This window comes from Ascaphus truei, chromosome 3, assembly GCF_040206685.1.
Source record: "Ascaphus truei isolate aAscTru1 chromosome 3, aAscTru1.hap1, whole genome shotgun sequence".
Classification (NCBI taxonomy): domain Eukaryota; kingdom Metazoa; phylum Chordata; class Amphibia; order Anura; family Ascaphidae; genus Ascaphus; species Ascaphus truei.
Genome location: NC_134485.1, coordinates 416,497,865 through 416,521,666, shown reverse-complemented (window position 1 = coordinate 416,521,666; position 23,802 = coordinate 416,497,865). Strand labels below are relative to the sequence as shown.

Genomic DNA, 23,802 nt, shown 5'->3' with positions numbered 1-23,802 from the left:
GCTGAGGTAGAAGTCTGCAGGGAGAATCCTGTAGAAAAAATGAATGAAGGGCACAACTCCGTGCTAAAACTGAGGGTGATTTATTGGATAAATGCACAGGGACAGAAACACAGCCCACACACCGACATGTTTCGTCCCACGGGACTTTATCAAGGTGTACCACATCACTATACCTCCTTACACTGGCGACACACTTTATTCGAGCTCGGCTAGTCCCACGAATTCGGGTATACCCGGGTGTATTGAGGTTTGTGACTGTTTTCTGCCCGAGTGCATTGGGTTATTTTCCAGGCAGGGATTGAAGCATTTTATTCCCGCTGGCTGCAATACTGCACAGTATATATATATATATATATATATATATATACTGCATTACAATTCATGAATTTATGCCATCTGGTAGACACGCGAAGCATTGCAGCCTATTAAATCCTAATCATTATCATTTAACAGATCAGCCGCCCGTCAGCCAGGCATGAACCCAGGCTGGGAAGGCAAACGCAACGGGGCTTGTCAGAGGTGAGGAGCGGCGCATTCCAGGTATCTGCCAGGTACATACTGGGTATTTGCTCGAATAAAGTGTGTCGGTGCAGTACCTTTAATACCCCCGTTTCGCGCCAAAATCGCCCAACCGAGTACACTGCGCATGCGTTTCGGGGCAGAGCTGCCAAAAAAAAAAATGTCAGAAAAAGCCTGTCCTGATTATAATATAAATGTCAGGTTTTGAAAGCCACTTTGAAACTCACACCCAGCTTTTTTCATTTTTAATTGCTTTTAATTTTGTTCCGTGATTCCAGTTTCTGGCACACTACCCCAAATTGTATATATGTTCATTAAGTTTATTTTATATACTGCCTTGGGGGGTGGGGGGGGGGCTACAGTATATTTTGGAAGGCAGCTATAGAGAAGCACATTCTCCCTTTCTCTCCCTGTATATTAACCCTCACGTGTCCAATTTAACCCCTATTTGGCTATAGGACAGCTTACTTTTTTTTCCCCCTCCCTAGTGATTATCAAAAACAACCTCATCCCGTTGCTCCTGTTGTGGTTTCTTTGGGTATTTCTCTGCATAAATCTTTCGATGCTTCTTTGAGTCTGAAGCTTCTCAGTAATCTACAGTACTGTATGTGTTTATCCTCCATTTTTAATAGCCACAAATTAGTTCGCTCTATTAGAAAAGAACAAAAAACTCCCTGAGCGTTCTCATTTTGCTTTTATCCAAGCGGTTGAGCTTTTCAGTTTTCATTCCATTGAACTCCTATCTACTGTATGCAGAGTTGATGAACTTGCTTGTCATGTATTCTAATTACTGTATGTCTTATGGGTGGTAAGACCAATAATTGTGTGTGTATTTTATGGTTGACTAAAAACACCTATTTGAATCGGGTGTACCTGCTTGGAATTACCTGGTTGGCTGCCCTGTACATTTTTACACTATCTGTAGCCCCTGTATTGCTTTGAAATTCGGGTTGCCAGGTGTTCAGTATTGACTGGACTGTACTGTGTGTGGACACTCTGTCCAGTAAATAATTACAGGTAATACTGGACATGTATGTGTCCAGTATTACCTCTCTGAACATAGTGACCTGACTGGCTTGGGGGGGGGGGTGGCTTGGGGGGCGCTTGGAATCGAGCACACCCTGCTAGGGGGGCTGGGCAGCTTCCTTCATCCTGATTGTCTGCTTGGTAATGCAACCAATTAGCAGGAGGCATCAGGAGCCTGGGGGAAGGGTCCAGGAGGGGAGGAAACAGAATGGAGCGGAGAGGGAGAGGCGCATGTGTGTCATACCTTTCACTATCGTGTATTTTTTGAGAAGCCACCTGGCAACCCAATTTGCAATACATTTCACACACCTGGCGACTAACGCGTTTACACATCAGAATGTGCTTAACTGTGAGCTGCTCTGGCAGCAAAGAGGTTCAGTTGCAAGATATATGCTTTGTGATTATTTGTACTCTTCCTATCCTCCAATAACTGGGAAGTCTCTCCTCCTGTATCTCACTATGCCCTCATTATTGCAAATTCTGTTTACTGTTTCCTCACTCCTTGGTGAATGTCCCTGTTCTCTCCAACTTACCCACTCCCCACTGCACCATTATTTATACACCTCTCTCCCAACAACCCTCAATAAAAAAACACCCACACAAGTCCTCTATTCACACCCTCTATCTACTCCTTCCTGCTGCTGGGGATCTCCCCTAAGCCTGAAGCCAGACATACACACGTGATCTCACCCACGCCTCCCTGCCATCTCTTCCCCTGTAAATGGTGTTAACCTTTTCACTTAACACTGACTAACCTGAAAACTCGCCCCACAAATAAAGCATCCCAATAGCCTGCACTCATGGCTATTGTCCCACAGTCACTTATACCACCCATTGTGGCCAATCACACCCATCTACAGCACTTATTCCCTCACCTGCTGTCTCTGTAAGTTTCCCCTCAAACCTCTTAGATTGTAAGCTCTTCGGGGCAGGGATTTCCTTTCCCATTGTCTGATTTTGCGGCACTTATTGTATTTTTAAATTCCCTGTACTGTATCCTTTGTGAAGCGCTGTGTACACTTTGTGCTATATAAATAAAGACATACAATATGCTTTGTACTACTATTTATGAGTCTGGTAGTGGCAGGGTTGAAGGCAAATTGTACTTGTCAAACTATCAGTCTGGCCGCAAAAGGGTGAAGATGCAAAGTGTTTGTGCTGCAGGCTTCTCTGCCGGCAAAGCTTCTAATGCGCTATGCTTCTATTTAAAGGGCTCACAAGGACCTGATGGAGTTTTGATACCCGCATGCTGAAGTGCTGGAGAGAGTATGGTAAAGCACCAACCACTACAATACTACGAGCCCCAGTTATGTTTGTCATGCCTGACCGGAATCTATGGCTGCCGCTGGAAACGGTACCAGCGGTCACATGACGACACCACAAAGGTTAGTTCAAGAGTCACATCAATACATGAAGTGGGGAATTGAACGTTGCTCGGGGGTGGGGGGGCGCTAAACACCTCTCTCAAAATGTACAGGATGCATTGTATAATGACGCGAAGTATCTCTATGTACTTATAACCTCCGCAAACTCAGTCCTAACCAGGCAATTCTCCAGAGATGGAGATAGGGTTTCCAGGTGGCTTCTCCAAAAATACTGGACTCGATGGTGAAAGGTCACTATGTCCAGGGAAGAAAATACCAGACACGTACATGTCCAATATTACAGTACAACAGACGACAGAGAAGCCCAATGCTACATCCAACATGACAGAAATACACAGTAAAATACTTATATATGCTCTTGAAAAAGGGTCATTTAGTTTAACCCTTTGGCCAAAGCGTTGTAAGCTTGCGAGCCACGACAAGGCAGACACCTGTTCGCAAGTCCTAACACTACCAGATAAAATACTAATATACCTCTATTGGGATTACAATTCTCATTTACCTCTATTATTAGGGAGAAAGACCACAGTAGGTCTATATCCAGCAGTATGAAAGGACCTGCAAGCTAGGGAAGTGGGGAGGGGCGGGCTTAAAAACTGGGAAGGAGGAGCCACTAACCTCTAACAGCTGAAACAGCTGAGAATGGGTTAACAAAACACAGAACCCCAGCAAGCTCTTTTTGGGAACCCCTGAGCCCCCACAAAATATATATGTGTCAAAATGGAGTGGCTCCTCCTTCCCAGTTTTTAAGCCCGCCCCTCCTGACTTCCCTAGTTTGCAGGTCCTTTCATACTGCTGGGTATAGACCCACTGGTCTTTCTCCCTCCTAATAGAGGTAAATGAGAATTTTTATCCTAATAGAGGTATAGTAGTATTTTATCTGGTAGTGTTAGGCCTTGCGAACAGGTGTCTGCCTTTTCGTGGCTCGCAAGCTTACAACGCTTTGGCCAAAGGGTTAAACTAAATGACCCTATTTCAAGAGAATATATAAGTATTTTACTGTGTATTTCTGTCATGTTGGATGTAGCATTGGGCTTCTCTGTCATCTGTTGTATACATATGCCACGCTCAATAGCTCTCCATTTTGACATTTTGGTGGTAAAGATTGCACGTATAGATATTATGCTGTTTTATTTATAGGGTGTTGTATGTTCCTTTTTGGTACCTTTATGGCAGGGATGTGCAAACTGGGGGGGAGGGTGCAACATTTTCTGGTGGGTGGGGGCGCTTACAGAGGGGCTGCGTGCTTCCCCACAACATTTAAATTAAATGCAGGGGGCCCGTGCAAGGCCTCGGTCCCCTACCTTGTCTCTGACGGCTTCTGGCGATGCGTCGCCATGGCAACGCGGCATCAAATCATGCCACGGAGTCACATGATGTCGCATTGCTATGGCAACGTCGGAAAACGCTGGAAAAAGGTAAGGAGGGGTGGGCATGCGAGAGGGGGGGGGGGACAGCAGGCACGGGATGCGCAAACTTTGTCTGTGCCCAACTCCAGTCTTCAAGACCCACAACAGGTCAGGTTTTAAAGATATCCCTGCATCAGCACAGGTGGTTCAGTCTTGGACTGAGCCACTGATTGAGTCATCTGTGCTGAAGCTGGGATATCCATAAAACCTGACCCGTTGGGTGGGTATTGAGGACTGGAGTTGAGAACCTCTGCCTATGGCCATTCATTTGCAATGCAGTGATAGACTCTGACATTAATGAGATTCAATTGCATAACCCTATGGTAGAAATGTATATCTCCCACAACTGCATCGCTAGTACGGATTTAATACTGATTTTTGAGTCATCGCTTATTTGCATCGCTTATTTGTATCGCTAGTGCATTTTAACGCCGCGTTAACACAATTTTCGTTTATGCCAATGTGATGACTATCGCTAGCCATTTCTGAACAAATAACTCAGACAATATGGCGGTAATTCTACAAAATATCGCGGCAACCCTTTAGTACTGTATTTCTTCCTTTCAAATTTGAACCCAGCTGTTCAGTGAATCATGCCCTTTGTCACAAGGTGACGTGTTTTGCTCCTAAAGCCTCCTTCCCCCATGCTTTGCACTTATTTTGTCCTGTGTGTGCTTCAGTTAGCGGTTTTGCGAGCAGCAAGTGAAGGCGTTGGGTAAGAGTTACAGCAGAAGTGGACAACTCCAATCCCCAAAGGTCACCAACTGGTCAGGTTTGAGGGATATCTCTGCTTCTGCACCGTCGGCTCAATCAGTGGTTGATCTATACTCTATCGTTGACTGGCCACTGATTGAGCCACCTGTGCTGGAGCAGGGATATCCTTAAAAGTAAAACCTGACCTGTTGGTGACCCTTGAGGACTGGAGTTGGCCATCCCTGCGGTAACCCTTACCCAATGCCTTCACATCTCCCAATGTAATGGATCCTTCTTACATGTAGCGAATTAATACACACATTTCTGCTGTGGACAAATTATACGAGAAGTTGTAAATGACGGTCTTGTTTGCTGCTTGGTTCCGAGTTTGTCTATGGGTGCTCTTATGCTTTCTGCCACCCCTTGTACACTCCTCCTGGTAGGGAGGGGAGGGGGTGGGAGTTGTACTCTTGGAGCTCCTAGTATGTGTGTATAAAAAAAAAAGAATATAAAATGCGCGATGCACCAGAACAAAAAATAAACTGGAGAGAGGGTAACTACAAGATTTGCATTTAATCACTCACACGATCAAACGACAGGCAACAAAACGGAGCCGACATGTTTCGTGTTTGTGCAAACTGATTGTTTGCACGGTTTGTACGTGGAGCTGGCAAGGAAACCTTTCTATGTAAGAAAACCAAAGGACTGGACATGACTGTTGTGTTTTTTCATATAGACAAACAGTGCCTCATTCACTGTTGGGATTGTCTTTTGAAGCCCCAGATTTGGTCTTTGGGGAAAAAAACCAAAGACTTCCTACCAGAGGCACTCTCCTGGGTATTGGAAAAACCTGTCGGGCGTCTGTATGGGGCGAGCAGTGTAAGGCGACATTTATAGTGGGTGCGCGATGGAGCCGAGCACGCCTATCTCTCAAGTGATTATGTGCTCATAGGGTTTGCGTGACAGGGGGGCGTGTCGGAGGCATGGCCGTGACGTCATGTGAGTGGTTCGACCTCATTGGCTGAACCGCGCACGTGACGCGGCCGTCTCGCGAAAAGACCATTTTATTTGTCTTTTCAAAAATCTGCTGTGCGTTCGCTCTTAATCACTTGTGCGGTCACACGCACTATGGGCAGCCTCATAGAGAAGACATCTGTTGCTCACCGTCGCACCCACTGTAAAGGCGGCTTTAGTCACACATCTTGTTTCTGGAAACAGTCGTCGCTGAAGTCTGTCCTGTTGAGTCATGAAGTCCCAGTAAGCACTTACATACTTTCTATTCCTAGGGTGACCAGATTTTCAAAATGAAAAACCAGGACACATTAAAAAATTATTTCTAAAACATATTACATCACGTGACGCCCCCCGTTGCCATGACGAGACAGTCAGGCAGTGACATGTTGCCATGACTGTGGCATCATGTGATGCCTCTGCGCCATAAGGCATCCCGTTGTCATATCAACTTGATGCCGCTTGACGTCACGGAGCGTCTCGTTGTTATGGCAATGTGCATTACGTGACGTCGTGCAGCCATGTTGACGGAATTTGGAGGGGATGATACAGCCAATAGCAAAATAAATACATATATAATAAGATCTAAAAAAAAAATGTTCTCTCTGGGTTAGCCTTCAATAGAAGGTGGCAACCCTGGCTGCAGTGTGTGTGTGTATAGAGGTGGGCCCTGCAGTGTGTGTATAGAGGGTGGTGGCTGCAGTGTGTTTGTGTGTGTGTGTGTATAAAGGTGGGGGCTTTGCTTGGGCCCTTAAACTCTTACTGCCAGTGCATTATTGGCCAGGAATGCACAGTTCGGAGGGGATGATTACTACTTCAAAATGTATTTATTTCCAATTCTTAACATAACACAAACTTCTCGTCTCCCCCTCTTCCCTCCCTTTCTCGCACTGTCTGCTCCCTCACCGTGTGTGTGTGTGTTCTAAAACAGTTGAATGAAAAGCAATATATATGTAGCCCTGGCTGGTATTAGGCTATAAGTCTACCCTCCTCCTGGCAGTAATGCCTAGTAAGGCTAGGTAGCCAGGAGTAATCATGGGTTTTCCCAACACCTTGCAGCTCAGCGAGTCAGAAAAGGTAGTGCAATCAGGCCTGGTGTCCAATCAGGGACAGGGGTCTGGTTCTTACTGGAACTGACTTAAGGAGTTGCACTTCCTCTATTTAGTCAGTGTGTGCCTCTACCGTGATAGAGGTGTAGTCTATCCAACCCAGTAGTGCAGGGCTCTGCTTACTGAGGCCCTCCCTGCGGGTAGGAAGACTATTCCCCTTTCCCTACCAGGGGGTAAGGGAAGAGCAAGGACTGCTCCTGGTGGCCGGAAGTGGTGAAGGTGAAGTCCTGAGTGATGAGAATTGATTGTGTAAGCTGTGCACTGCCGTTTGATTGAGAAACTGAATAAAGATCATCTGTTCCACATACTTCTTGCCTGAGACTGAAATCTATCAGGAAGAAGAAGAGGTAGTTCTCCTGCAGAGATTTCTCCACACACATCTGGGGGCTGCAAGAGATGGAGGCGCTGTCACCGTGAGTACGATTCCGGCAAGGCCCCAGAAGCCTGTCCTGACCTTCCCCATAACACCAGGCGGGAGACACAAAACTCCCTGTTACCAGCAGGAATGCACCACATTACCTTGAGTAACCAGAGCAGCTTTCCCCAAGATGGACCCTATGTGAGATTGGGTGGGGGAAACAGGGTTACATATCATTTTTATACGGCACTATAAGCGCAGCCTTAAACACGTTCTATAGTGCCGGGCGCGTGCGGAATTTTAGTTGGCTGACATTAGTCAGCCTTTATATACAAGGGCCGCGCACGGCAGGGAGATGGGAGCCGACAGACAGCGGCGAAGATGAGGAAATTCATCTTTTCGCGCCACTACCGTGTGTGTGGTGTGTGTGTGTGTGTGTGTGTGTGTGTGTCTGCACAAGTCCAATACATTTTTTTATTTTTACCAATGTTTTTTTTAATAAATAATAAATTACACATCACACACACACACAAACACACTCAACACTGTATATACTCAACACTGTATACTTGCGAAAAGCATGCGGCACGTGCACGCGCGTTCGCATAGTCACGCACGGCCGCATGCTGTATATAACAGCCCTTACACTCCCCAGTCACCCTTCTCCCCCCCTCTTTTACACCCCCATGTATTTTTCACCCGTCCCCACACTCAATCTCCCTGCCCAATATACGTGCACGCACACAGTGACATACGTGCACGCACACAGTGACATACGTGCACGCACACAGTGACATACGTGCACGCACACAGTGACGCGCACGCACACAGGGACGCACACACGGACGCACACAGACTATTTTTTTTTTGTAATAGTATTTATACTCTAATTGGGAGTGACTGGTGGCTAAGTGGTGGGCGGCTGGAGAGTGGGGAGGACGACTACTAAGAAACATTTGACAAGTAGATGTGCAAGAAGAGATGATGGTGATGGTGATGATGATGATGTTAAATCCATGAATGGAGGTGTTGGTGCTACTATTACTAGTCAGAGCAAGAATCATCTGAAGGATAATGACACTGAATCCTAATCCAACCGCAGGTGGTCTCCTCTCTGCACGCGAGCTATTTACATTTTTCTATATGTGGCCATATACACAACAGGCCTCTTTGCCTTCTCCATTTCCGCTAAGGGTGTTCACCCATCTAACTTTTTACCTATTCCTTTCCTCCCTTCCTCCTCCATACCCTTCTCCTGTTTCCTTTGTAATGCCTGCTCTCTGATTAACGTGGCTCTGGCTGTACACAACCTCTTCTGCGCTCACTCTCCATCTCTTTGCTGTAACAAAAACCTCTCTCTCCCTCCCTCTCCCTCCCTCTCTCTCCCTCGGCTTTCTCTCTTCTCGCTCGCTCGGCTTTCTCTCTTCTCGCTCGCTCGGCTTTCTCTCTTCTCGCTCGCTCGGCTTTCTCTCTTCTCGCTCGCTCGGCTTTCTCTCTTCTCGCTCGCTTCCTCTGAACCTGACAATCTTGTCGACTCCTACAGTACAACTCTATCCTCTCCTCCTCTATTGATCTATATGCCTCTTTGACTCCGGCACACCCGTCCCTCTAACCCATGACCATGGCTAAATTTACAAACGCCCTTCCTTCACACTTGCACTCATTCTGAATGCCTATTTAGGAATTCTGTTATTCAGGCTGATTTTAATGTTGCTCCTGGAATCATTTCACTTTTTTCCAAAACAGTCTCTGCTCATCTCCTGCTTCAATCCCTTTTCTGGCTTCCCATCAAGTTTTGGATCGCCTACAAAGTTCTCCTACTTCAAGGCTCTCCACTAATCTGCTCCTTCCTACATACTGTACTGTACAGTATCAGCTTTGATCTGTTTTGCCACTGCTCGTCTCCTGCGCTCTACCCATAACAGTATTTTCCACCCCTTTCACCTCTATTGCTCTCTCTCGCCTTAAACCTCTTCCCCTCACTGTTCCTTACCTGTGGAACTCCTCACCCTCTCTATGCTCCAAGCACCTTCTCTCCCCACCTTTAAATCAAACCTTAAAACTCTCCTCTTAATTGAAGCATTTCAATAGCCTAGACACGCAGCTACTGTCCCACACCCAAAGTCGCTCCTACCACCCATTGTGGCCAAGCACTGCCATCTACTGCACTTATTCCCTCACCTGCTGTCTCTGCAAGTCTCCCAACATACCAATTAGATTGTAAGCTCTTTGGGGGAAAGTAGTTTTCTTGCCTGTTGCCTGATTGTGTTGGTTGCAGTTTTGTATTATAATTCCCTGTATTGTCTCTTGTGATGTGCTGAGTACACTGCGGGCGCTATACAAATAAAGACATACATTCGTAGACGATTCTCACAGAAATCAAATGTATAAATATTCAGACGAATCGCATATATATACATTTGCAGAAAGGGAGGGCGAAGGAAACGGATTTGGGAGCTTTCGCCCACATTTTTCACTACATTTTGTTATCTGCCGGCGAAGATTCGGCTGCGAATCGAGTTTTGTTCCTAACGCCGCAAACAATTCTCGGCTCAAAAATGCGGTTTTGTGACACCTTTTAATAACTCCGCAAATGAATACACACTTGTCCTGGACCAATACCAATTCTCTCTGACGGAAACCCTGGCCGTGCATATGTACTTGGTATTATTTCATATTACAGCATATTCATTTTTGTGTATGGATCCCAAACTGCTAATGCACCTTAGTTTCCTAAACGCCAGAATGAGTCGGAATGTAATGCACAGGGTTAATATATTTTATTATGGACTGAATTTAAATATATTACAACTTGGCTTGTGTGTAGATTTTGGTTACAGCCAAGTGCAGGGAAATGACCCAATGTGTTTTTTTTTCTCCCTTTCCCGGAATTCTCTGTTACTGAGATCCTTTACTCACTCAAAAGAAAGTTTTACATCATGATGTGGTCTGTTGTTGTGGTTGTGTTTTTTTTTCCTTATGTAACAGCTCACTAGATGTGTACCTGCTGGTTCTGAACAAATTAATTTAAAATTAAATATTGTGCACAACAATAGGAAAACTGAAATGTAGTCTATACAACCTGTATCGCTTTTTGGGCGCCAGAGAACGGTCAATTCCTCGGCAAGAGAGGCCCAAGCCTTTAGACCAGTGGTGGTGCCCATCCCTGCTTCAGACAAAAACGCAACAGCTGTTTGTGCCCTATTTGGAACGGAGGACCTGGTGGTGTATGTCAGGCACACAGCATAACCACAACACTTCAAAAACTCCCCAGTTACTTTTTTATATAGTCAGATGTCGGACGTTTACCCCACGCCAGTAGCATTTTTGTTCAATACCATTCCTTTAATATTCCAGTGACTTTCATGTATGGAGTTTTTAAGGGGAAGATTCAAAGACTTTTATCATGGTGTAATACCTCCGGAGCCTCAAGATATTCCAGCAAAAGTACATATATTCTGTTACTACAAAGCCCACAACTTTCCTACAGGACAATATACCTTTCTTTATATAAATCTGTCATTTTATTTTAAAATGGTTTGATCTTTAAATTCCACAGCTAGATTGATTTTTCCGTACAAGATTTGTTGAATCGTCAAAAGGTATAGTACATATTAAAGCTATAATTCTATTTTATGGAAGGCTTCTATGAAAAGCCTAAATCTACACGCAGCATATTATATTCTGCCCTGCAGTCGTCACTTGTGACCTTCCTGTCTCACTGTGGCATTCCTCGGGTACTTTATAAGCTCCTAAGTAGCTCTGAACAAAACCAGCATGTTCTGTATATTCCATGACGTGCTGCTGTGCTGTGTGAAGTGCAGAGAAGTTGTTACATGGCAAAGCACTTTCCAGTTCAGTGAACGGGCCCGTGCTGTTAATTGGAGGTTGCTCGTTTAAAGGCCTGTGTGCTGGAAATAAACCCAGGAAGTTTAACTGCTTTCGATGTGCTAGTGGAGAGTGGATGTGGAGCAGGTGGAATCAGCAAGTCTGTAAATATATTTGACTCCGTGTTGTTGCCCGCGGCACAGCCCAAGGCCCTTGCAAATGACGAATGTGACTGTTGACTGTCTGTAAATCCTACATAGTTGTTGTCCATTTGTGTCACTCATGTTGTGGCTGGAATCTTGAGGCCCTTGTCTAAATCCATTAGATACTCGGCATTCTGTTTTCTAGCCTTGGTGTTCCGAATACCACTGTTCCCTTTATGACCAGAGGGAATTGCAGTGTTACTGTGTGACCTCTTCAGCAACAAAGGAGCTAAATATGGTCTCGTCAAATGTGTGCATATATCCGTAAGATACGGTTATAAAACTAAGCAAAACAGCTTAAAAATACTCCGTGATCATTTTTTATTTAATTAGGTCATTAAAGCAGCAAAACGATAAACATCCTATTTTTTTTTTTAAATAAATATTCTGTAGTATTAGGTAATACTCTGTGGCTTTTTTTTAAACTCCTAATGCAATTTTTATCATTTTTTTTAAAAAATGTACTGATCATCCTTTTGTTGCTACAGTAGCGATTTAGAAAGTCATATCCATTTCCTCTTTTGAAACAGCCTCTCGCACACCTTTTTTGAGCTCTGCCCTTTGGCAACAAAGTATCGCTAACAGATCTGTTGCTGTGTTCCAAACATCAGACTGTCTATTACTCTGGAAGCTGTAACAAGAATGTGTTGCACTTTGTAACATAATGTTGCATATCAGCTGCAGCATTTCAGACTGCAGCACAAAGCCAGAAGACGGCCATTTCATTAGGCACACAATCAGGATTTTTACAGATTTAGAACAGGAGCACCAAACGACTGCCAGCATAGGTAAAAATATAGAATTATACATTGCCACATCCTTTACATATAAAAAGAAGAAACAGGGGGAAAGTAGTATTGCTGTTTTAATTATTTCCCATGAAAGAAAATAGTAGCCACTTTTTGCCATTTCTCGCTGTAACGGAAAATCCGATCATATATTAACCCCTTGAGTGCCCCACGGCATAGCCACCAAGTCACTGGGTATGGCACTCCCAGGGGCCCTGGTTTTTAAGCTTGTCTGTCTAGGGGCGTTCCCTAGGCGCTCATAACCCACTCTGGCAGGCGACCGGAAGAGGGTGACGACCCTCCGGCATGCAAAGAATTAAGCGAGGCCAATCTCCACTGACCCAAATCAGTGGGATTGGGGGTTCTGGATCATAAATGAGAGGACTGATTTTCTCAGTGAAAATCCTTTGAAGTTTATGAGATTGCTGATGCTAAAAATCGGACTCTCGAATGAGTGAGACCCGCACAATAAGTTGACGTTCGATACATTGTAAATATCTGCAACATATTTCCCAGACTCTCTTCCTGGTTACGGCAGTATGGTGATTAAGCAATACTCTGAAGCTTCTGAATGGAAAAGTCTATCTGGGTCCAGTCAAGGATATCCCTGCACAGTTGGCTCAATCAGTGGCTCAGTCGAAGACGAGTGGTGGCCCTTGCGGACTGGTGTTGGCCACACCTGTTCTAGCTCATAACCTCTCTGGTCTTGAGTAACGTCAAGCACTGAGATTGCAAGTTTGTCGGGCACATAAAGCAGTGCTACTTCCAATTCAATGAGTGGCCAAGGTCGCAGTGTTACTTTTTGTTATTTGAATTGCAATACCCTTGACCTTGGAGCGGCAGCAGTTCTGGCTTTCATTGTGTGACGCTCAGGGGGTACTCCTGTTGTTTAAAGGGGGTACTTGCCCCGGGGAGGGCTTTTTAGCCCCCCCAGGGGGTGGCGGGAGGGGTTAACCTCTTCATTACCGTAGCTGTTAGCCTCTAAGGCAGGCCTGCACAACATACGGGCCACATGCGCCAGGACTCCCTGTGCGGCCCGCGATGGCCCCCTCAACCCCCCCCCCCTTCCCTTCCTTGGTAGGGAAGGAGTGCGCTCCAGCAGTGTGACGCCCTCTCCAGTATAGGGCTGACGCGCTCACTCCCTTCCCCCCCCAAGCCTGCTCCAGTATGGCGCGCTAACGTGCTTACCTCCCTTGAGGTGCTCCACTGCAGGGCTGACGTGCTGACGCTCTCCCCCTCACCCTCCCGAGCCTGCTCCTGACATGCTAATGTGCTTCCCCACCCCCCACCCCCTGAGCCCGCTCCAGCACCAGCAGTTACAACACTAAGGCACTGATGCACTCCCTCCCATCCTCAAGGCTGAGGCCTGCTGCCGTCGCTTCTTTCGCCGCTGCCACAATCAGGTAGGCATGGGGGGGGGGGGGAGGTGATGATGAGGGAGAGTGAAAGGGACTGGGGGAGATGATGAAGGGTGCTGGGGGAGTTGAAGGGAGCTGGGGGACTTGAAGGGTGATGGGGGAGATGATGAAGGGTGATGGGGAGATGAAGGGTGATGGGGGAGATTGTTTTATGCATTTTTTTGTATGTCTGCGGTCTCACCAAATAAACCCCATTTTATTCAACAATGTTGTCCGGCCTAGTGGATTGATCCAAGAAGGTATAAAAGGTGTTAAAAGTGCTGGTCTTCCGTGACAGGCTTTTAAAAAAAGAAATGTATAATTTTGAATAATAAATGCTGTTTTACCCGTGCGGCCCAAATCTGTTTTCCTTGGAGCATTTCGGCCCTTCTCACTTTACAAGTTGTGCAGGCCTGCACCAAGGTAATGAAGGGGGATAAGTAATTATAATATTGTACTGTACATGTAAACGGTGTTTTATTTTTTTTCTATCAGTCCGGTCTGTCCTGCTCCTTGATGACTTAGGAGCCCGAATATGGATATCTTCATCACCAAGGGCTAGACTATAGGACCATATTCGGTCATCTACGTCATCAAGGGGGTTGGGCATTTAAGTGATTTTAAATGGGGGCCTAGGTTTTGAAAAGGGACCATTTTGTTCAGCATTGGTCAGTCTTGCACCAATTTTGTTTTTTTCCCCCTAAAATTCCTTGTTTGACGGCATAGTTTAGGCTTTCTGGATATGTGTGTACTTATTGTTCACTAAAAGTCCATATTCTGCAAACAATTATCCTCTGGAGGAAACGAAGGCTCATACAAAACCAAGGAAACAAGAGTCAGACCGGTGATTTGTGGCTTGTGGTAATCTCTGGAAGAGTCGGGAATGACATCTCGGTAGTGGAACTTGATTAATCTTTTCATACTGTTCACAAGCTCTGCAAATATTCTGACTGTATTCTCATATTCCTGTCGTAGCCGGGGGCTCTTAAATATGTTCTTTATTGCAACAGGGAAACCAAATAGGAAATTAATAACTAGGTGATCATTCTTAACCAGGCTGGGCTGCTTTGCGGGAAAGGAAATAATCTCTGAGACCTTGAGCAAAGATTTCTGCCCATCCATCTTTATCACCGCATTAATATTGCACTCGGGAGGAAGGTTTTTGTTTGTGTGTGTTATATAATATATACAGTATGTAGCCAGGTCCCCTCTGGCTCCCCAGACATTCGGTTCTCTCTCTCTTACCTGCGACAGCGTGAGGGCAGTTGCAGGGGTGATCACGTCACCAGGGGCTCCCAGCGACATCAGCTACAGGGCACCGCCATCTTGTGTGCGTTCGCACATGCGCGGAAGCTCGCGCATGCGCAGTATAGCCCCAGATGCGATACGGCAGCCATTACAGGGAGTGAGAAGAGGCGCTCCATAGTCAGGGACATCCCCCAGTTCGCACATGCTCAGTTAGCAGTGGCGGCCATTACACAGCGCGCACGCGGCCCCAATGTTAAAGGGAGCAACCAAGGACTATAATTCCCAGCAGCCTTTGGGGACTGCACTTTCACCCTGGTCACAGGCAGCAAGACAGCCAATAAGGCTGACAGATTCTCATGCTGCAAAGTTGCAACAATGTTGTGTGCAGACAGGGATTGTCAGTTAGGAGCTGGGACACAGAGAGGGGAGGATGTGTTTGTGCAGGGAGGAAAGTAGCCTCATGCACCAGGCCAGAAGTCTCCCCTTAGGCCCCAGCTAGGCCCTACTCACCTCAGCTTGTGGTTACTACAGGGACTCCCCTTAGACTAGGGACAGGGTCCTGTAGAACCTAGACAAGTGAGGGTCCAGCCAGGAAACGTAACTATCCTGGCAATTGCTGTGAAGGTGAATTGCGTGAAGGTATAACATCCTCAGCGTTAGCAAGGATAAGAGACATTATAAAGGTGGATCACTCCATGCGGGAGCCACCCACCGTTGAGTCGGAGGCATCTTGGATCATCTCCTAGAGCAAGGGATTCCAAGTAAAGGTCATCTGCGCACCCGGTAGCAGGAGCACCGGGCAGGTATTATCCAAGTCACCAAGTGCACCACCTATACACTTCATCTTAGTGGGCAGCGCTGTCCCACACGTGGGTGGGATTGTGGGACTCTTGGGACTTTGGGTACAAGGACTTTGGGAATACTGTGTGGGGTTAAGGCCCTGCGAGGTGTGTGGATAATTGTGTTTAGTAGTGTTACAGGGTGAAAGGGAGACCAAAAAGCGCACCAGCAAAAACGGAGCAGGAAGGACCCAAAACAAAAAAATGATTAAAAGGGCACTTTAATGTGACAAGAGACCCATCCAACGCGTTTCGAACGTCACAGCATTCTTTTTCAAAAAGAACGCTGTGACGTTCGAAACGCGTTGGATGGGTCTCTTGTCACATTAAAGTGCCCTTTTAATCATTTTTTTGTTTTGGGTCCTTCCTGCTCCGTTTTTGCTGGTGCGCTTTTTGGTCTCCCTTTTCCTGCTATTGCATATATGTAGCTGCACAGCTTGCCTACCTACTACCAGGATGTGAGTATTGCTGATTTTCAGGGGAACCTGCCGATGAGACTGAGGGTGAGTGGGCTTGTACCATCTACCACCTGTCTTCAGGAGGATAGTACCCATACTATTGCACATTAAGTACTATATTATTCTCATTAGTACCCTGGTTTAGTGGTTTGGCTTATTTTATTCATTGCACCTGCATTTGAGCGCTTTAGCCTACTTTCCATATTCCGTGTTACAGGGTGACACTGAAGTTATGTACTGCTGATGTCATATTGTTGATGCATGTGTATTGTGGTTTATCTGCCCATTTAGTAAACCTGTGTTATATATACCTTGGTGTATGTGGTTCATATATGTGCGTCCTGTGTAGGGGGCATTCTACACTCCTAGAATCCTGCACAGGTGGAGGCGCTGTAATTAGAAGATCGTTCCAGAGGATTCACCCCAGGCTCTCACTAGCGGAGGCTCAGACCTCCTGTGAGCCTGACAGGTATACTGCACCACAACTGGTAACATATAGGTTCCCCTTACATACGTCATATATGCGATTGGGTGGGGGGGGAATACCCGTTATATATATATCTCTCACACACCCACCCCCACACACACCCCCCCCCCCCCCACACACAGACACCCCCCACTACTTCTCCATAGGCAATAAAGGACCTGATCCCCTTTTCCCAGAGCTGCTGAGCGAGGCAGTGCATAGTTTAACTTTTTCACAGTCAGAGGCTACCATCAAATTCAACAACACAAAGCATGTACTTGCCAAGCAAATAATCGTGTATTCCGCTTCTTTAGAAAGATTCAATCACCCTTATGTAACTGTTTTACATATTTGTACTGTATCTTGTGAAAAATAAATGTGTTTATTTTTTTCCCCCCAGGAACAGTCAAGCATCTTGGCTAATTATGTTTATCAGTTTGACTAATAACTAAGGGCTTCGTAATTACTTTGCGAACACAAAAAAGAACATTTAGCCTTTGTACAGGGTATCTGTCTTTTGGTGATAACACGGCCAGTCTCCAGACTGTGAGAACCTTCAGAGTATTTGGTAAACAAATGCTTATACTTGTCATCCACTTATTTTGAATTTTTTTTTTTTCAGAAAAGATTTTATTAATCGGCTAGATTTAAAATGACATTTTTTTTCCTTTGTCGTTTTTTTTTTTTTTTTTTAAACTACCTCTCCCCCCTCTGCAACTCCCCACACACATTTTGCTTTTTAATTTTTCTTGCCAGGATGGGAAGTAGGGGGTCCCAGTAGCATATAAACTTGCTATTTTTAGTTCTGGGGACCCCACGGCTTCCTGAGATATTTACTGGCAAGAGTAGCGTGCTTCAGTATCCCTGGAGGAGGTGGGGGATGGCGGGGAAACAAAATGGTGGTTGTAATCCTGCATCAAGTGGCCAATAAGGAAGCTGCTTCATTGATGTGATGCAAGGGATTTAAAAATAAACAAATAAAAAAGTAGGCAGGATACCTAGATCTTTGATAAAGGACCTTGATGGGAACGAAGCGTGTCAGAGTTTTTTTCACTGGAAATGTTTGTTTTTTGGTTTTATTAACCCTTTTTTCTAACGGTTATTACGTCCAGCGTTTCCTTTGCCGGACTCTGCAGTGCACCGCTTTTCTGTTCAGTTTTTTTGCATCACTTTGTAGATTAGGCAGAGTTATTGAAAAGTGACATTGAAAAAAATAAAAATGTCAAAAGCCAGCATTGGGGTTTAAACCACCTCAAATCCTTATTTGTGATGCAGATGTTCGTGTTGTGGATCCCAAGATCTTGCAGCTGTGATCACTCGGTATGTAAGTGGATAGTGCTAATTGTACAATTTAAGGGGGTAATGCTTGTGTTGCTGATTGGTTGAAATGTGGTGTTTGTGAAACAGAGTGGGCTGAAATCCTGTTCTTTTTGTCTGCTGTGGTTTGCTGGTCACCCTGGTTTATTCAGAACATTATATTGGGGATTCCCGACTCTGTTGTGAGATAATTTAGTACTTTTATGTTTCTGAGAAATACCTCCGTATCATTTCTAATTAACCTAGGCTGATGGGAAGAATTGTACAGTACAGTAGTTGAAAAGTTGCTTTTTGTATGCGCACTAGAAAATAACACTATGGGGGCTGAAATTATATATCATAAAACAGTGCAAAAGTTTCAATCTGTATTAGTCTGTTCCAGAGCCATACTGTATGTATTCTGGATTCAGGGTCATGTCTGGGGTATGAATGAACCCAGCTAGCTTCAACTCAGCCCTCTTTCCAAAGCACAAGTCCTGTATATTTTCTTCACTTTATTTAGGAAGGCAGCAATAAAAACAGGCACTTGTGGATAAGATGTTTGTGTTGGAAAGGTGTATCTCTGTGGGTGCTTTGTAGTAAGGGCAGGTGAAAAGAATTGGCCTTGCCATAGGGGTGTAACATGAATGTACTCACTCTGCCAATGTCAGGAAGTAAGACAGTGGGTACTGCTTGTGACACAGGGATAGGGGTCAGGCCATACTAACCGTCAGCAGGGACGGGGGAATGGGAAAGCCCATTAACTTGGAGGACTGGAGATGTTGCCAGGGCAACCAGGGGTGTGACAGACTAGAAGGAAAAAAGGCAAAATAATGTATCCATTCCATCTGCACTGGGAGTGAAACTGCAAGGAAAGTAACCTCCAAATACAGCTAGCAGGCAGAACTGCCAAGGGAAGGGGGGGGGGGGTGAAACAGAGAAGGCAAAAATGGGTATTTCTGTTCCATGACAGTATGCATACATTTTGTTTCTTACATTTGGCAACATGTCTCTTAGGAGGAGGTTTATACTACCTCAGTCCCAACATATTTATTACATGGAGGAAGATTAACTTTACACATGCACATACGCACACACACGCACATACACGCATACACACGCACATACACGCATACACAAGCACATACACGCATACACACACACATACACGCATACACACACACATATACACGCACACACACACACATATACACGCACACGCACATATACACGCGCACACATATACACGCACACGCACATATACACATATGCACGCACATGCACATATGAACACACGCACATATACACATACATACGCACACACGCACACATACACATACACGCACATATCCACATATACATGCACACATACACATGCACACGCACATATACATATGCACATGCACACATATGCACATATGCACATGCACACATATGCACATATGCACATGCACACATATGCACATGCACATATGCACATATGCACATGCGCACACGCACATATGCACACGCACACGCACATATGCACACGCACATATGCACACGCACATATGCACACGCACACGCACATATGCACACGCACATATACACATGCACACGCACATATACACATGCACACGCACATATACACATACACACGCACATATACACATGCACACGCACATATACACATGCACACGCACATATGCACACGCACATATGCACATGCACACGCACATATGCACATGCACACGCACATATGCACACGCACACGCACATATGCACACGCACACGCACACGCACATATGCACACGCACACGCACATATGCACACGCACATATGCACACGCACATATGCACATGCACATATACACATATACACATATACACATATACACATATACACATATACACATATACACATATACACATATACACATATACACATATACACATATACACATATACACATGCACATATACACATATACACATGCACATATACACATGCACACACACATATACACATGCACATGCACATATACACATGCACACGCACATATACACATGCACACGCACATACATACACATGCACACGCACATACATACACATGCACACGCACATACATACACATGCACACGCACACGCACATACATACACATGCACACGCACATACATACACATGCACACGCACATACATACACATGCACACGCACATACATACACATGCACACGCACATACATACACATGCACACGCACATACATACACATGTGCACACGCGCGCACGCGCACACGCATACACACACACATACACATACACATACACATACACATACACATACACATACACATACACATACACATACACACACCATCCATAATCCCCTGAGTTATGGGGACCTCTGGATCCCAAGATAGTTGTAGTTTTCTGTATATCCTGGTTTTGACACACAAAATAACAGATGTGGCCCTGGTGTCTCGATTAGAAAATCTCAGTGATACAGCATTCTATTGGCAGAGCCGCCAACATTTTGCACATAAATAGTTACCACTATAGTTCCTCTGCCCGTGCTGGATGGAGGTACAGTATTTCCACGCATATGGAAGACGCCTAACTTATGCAGCTTACCACACACACAAACTTCTCTTTAGTACTATAGGTACAGCTGGTGCCAAAAATATGTAGTAGACCTGCTAAAATAGGTACCGGTGGCCGTGGGCATAATCCCTGACGCCATTTTGTGTCCATCAGGCATCACAGGATTGCTGCTTTAAATGCCTCTGCTGCTTAACAACCCTGTTACACACGCTGTACAGTATCAACACTCGCTGCTCACCTGTAACCTGTAACAGTTTGCTCCTGTAGCATAAGCCTTTGTATGGATTTGACCTTGAGAAAGGACATGGAAGTTGTGACTGCTATTGAGTATCCGTGGTCACCAACTGTAAGAATAATATATATGCATTTCGTCTTTCAGCGCCAGAGGTGCGCACAGCACATCGCTACACACGCAGGTCACCTCATATATAGGCGTTTTTCCCTAAAACACTACCTGCTCTGTTCCGCCTGGTATCTGCAGCAATATACTGTAGTCTCTAGTCTCCTATAAATGAACTCTAAGCAGAGAGAAGCATTTGAATGGAACATATCCATCTTGGTGCAGTATTACTGGTGTGGCCCCTCAGAGATTAGTACTTGAGCCATTGTTGTCTAAAATGCATCTATAAATGAGTCTGAGTGAGCGGCTGAAAGCCAAGTCGCGTTCGTCCCAGTGAGACAGAATAATGCAAAGTGAAACGATAGAGAGAAGTGCCCAGAGACGACAAAACTGCGCAGGTGAAACGTGACATACACCAGAGCGCAGTTATGAATGGGGATGGCACAAATTCATCAAGCTTTAACCCCTTTCCTGCCAGATTTATTTACCACAGTTACTTACATGACAATACGTCGTTTAGTCGGCAGGTGACATTTGGTGAAAGTTTCAGGAGGTTTACAGATGAACGGTAGCAGGCTTCAGTATTCCCTATTATTGTGATATTCTGCACAAACTCTGCTTCTGAATCCTACGTAATAAACGGGCTGATCTTCTGCATTATAATTGGGATTTCAGGGTTTCTTTTTTTGTAAAATTAGTGCAGGGTTTGGGGGATTTCCTGTATTTCCATTTTATTTTGAAAATAAATTTATAAACTGATTTTTCTTTTTTTAATGCGTTTCACTTGTTTGAGTAATACAAGTCTTACTAGTTTTTTTGTGTTAAAACAGCAATTACCCATACTATTTCCTCCACCCCTCCACCCTGGGGTGTCCTGAGTTTAAAACACGCTATTATCAGCTCCGGTGAGCCCCTGGTTCCATAGATTCGTACCGTTGACGTTGCCAGTATTGGTTCTGGGTGTTTTTAAAGAGGATTTAAATGTCCATTCAATAGTTGGCTGCAACCGATGACCTTGTGACTTCCTTATTGACTGGACATTTGGTGGTCATTTTGTTTCCCCCTGTAGGAAGATTTAAACCCGGTAACTTCACATGTAAGTATCTCTGGAACAAGGGGTCCCCTGAGTCCCAATTATCATCCTGTTAAAAAAAAAAAATGGTTCTAAAAAGCGAGTAGAAAGATTTCTGCTGTATCCGCTTCACACTTTATTGGAATCTTAATGATAAAAGCCAATACTTTTCCTTTAAAAAAAAACATTTTATTCCAACACCTCAATCTCGCTGATTTTTGTCCTTGGTAGTTGACATCTTTCTCTCTGTTTCCCATTAGCAATAAACTACATGACCTCCACATTCAATAGAAGGTCAATTAAGCAGAGCAAGCAGTCAGTATAATGTGTGTTTGGGTTATCCGTCGTTATTCACAGCCGCTTATTGTTTGGGGGCGGTGGGCTGTGTTGTGTTCATAAGGCAGATGTTTCAGTAGTTTGTTTATATGACTATTCATGGGATTGGCCAAGAGTCATTCACCTTCGCGAAGACCTTTTTGAGGCCTTTTTAATTGAATCTTTGTAAAGGCTTGTAAATCCTGGGCTGTAAACGTTGTATAGGGTACATGTATATCTTTGAATGGTTATATACTGTACGTGCACATACATAAATATATATCCAATTTAAATGACTCGCACCATGTTTACGGTCCCCTTGTGATGTTACTTGTGACTTAGTAGGTAGAAATGTTGCCAGCTAAAGAAATGGCATGCAGGAGCAATTTGTGCTGTTTCCAGAGATGCGGAACATGGTGAGATAAGTGAGAAAATCTCTATTAATTTCACACTTCCTGTGTCACTAATCTAAATACATAAATACAAGATGGCTGCCTAATGACTAACCTAAATACATAAATACAAGATGGCTGCCTAATGACTAACCTAAATACATAAATACAAGATGGCTGCCTAATGATATCTAAGGATAAAGTATCTGTTCCATGTACAGTATGCCTGATTTATTTCCGTTGCCCCCCCATCGCATCAGATCTTTCCCCCACTGTTTTCTCTCTGACCATCCTTACCTCTGGCTCTTGATTAAAATCATTGCTTTTATTTTCTACAGACGTGGAAAACCGGTCTGTCATGGGAATCTGTGATGAATTTCCCCATTGTCTTTTCTCTTTGTAAGGGCTTTAATATTGCAATCAGTCACAACCAGCACATTCACCGGGGGGAACTGAAAGAGCTCTGGTTATTAGCCAGGGCATGGAGCCTTGGCGTGGTGCACAAAACCCCTTTTAGAGCAGCACTTCCAACCTACACAATCCTTGCTCTGTGTGAGGCTCTCCGATAACAATTATGTTGGATCCCAGTCAATAAAAGGACTGTCAGACAATCTGGCTAGTAATGGATCAACTTAACCTTTTTCTGAGGTCAGAATCAAGGACTTTATAACATTGTGTCCTCACTCACACAACATTTTCTACAATTGAAGAGGACAGTGGCAGACCCCCGAATGGTATACATTGTAATAATAAAGTAATTAAAATCTGTAATAGTTAATACAACATAACACTAAAAATAACATTTTAGACACGATTTGCAAAATGACTATAAAACATCAGTGCATTCCCACACCTAAGTTTTGTGGTGTAATGTTGATGTGCAGCGATATTATATGTTCATATTATTCCTACCTGTGACTTTTGTCTCTTGTCTGTGTGCATAGGTAGTCCCTTGTGATCACCAGTATGTTATATAGAATGCTCAGCGCGCTCCTGTCTCTTTGCTTTTGATACAATAATTAACAGCAGATGAAATTCATCTGTAGCCCAATGCCTTTCCAAACTACTGTT

General features: G+C 44.7%; 1 protein-coding gene across 3 annotated transcripts in view; it reads left to right on the top strand.

The window, feature by feature from the left end:
* The window catches only part of GDPD5 (glycerophosphodiester phosphodiesterase domain containing 5), a 362,801-nt gene that overhangs the window by 108,643 nt on the left and 230,356 nt on the right, over positions 1–23,802 (top strand). For all 3 annotated transcript variants that reach the window (XR_012800052.1, XM_075592696.1, XM_075592695.1), the window contains exon 2: positions 2,757–2,930. Coding sequence is in view for 2 of the 3 variants with exons in the window: in XM_075592696.1 (XP_075448811.1) it covers positions 2,814–2,930 (117 nt within the window). In the remaining variant the exon portion in view is untranslated. The remainder of the gene's footprint in view (positions 1–2,756; positions 2,931–23,802) is intronic.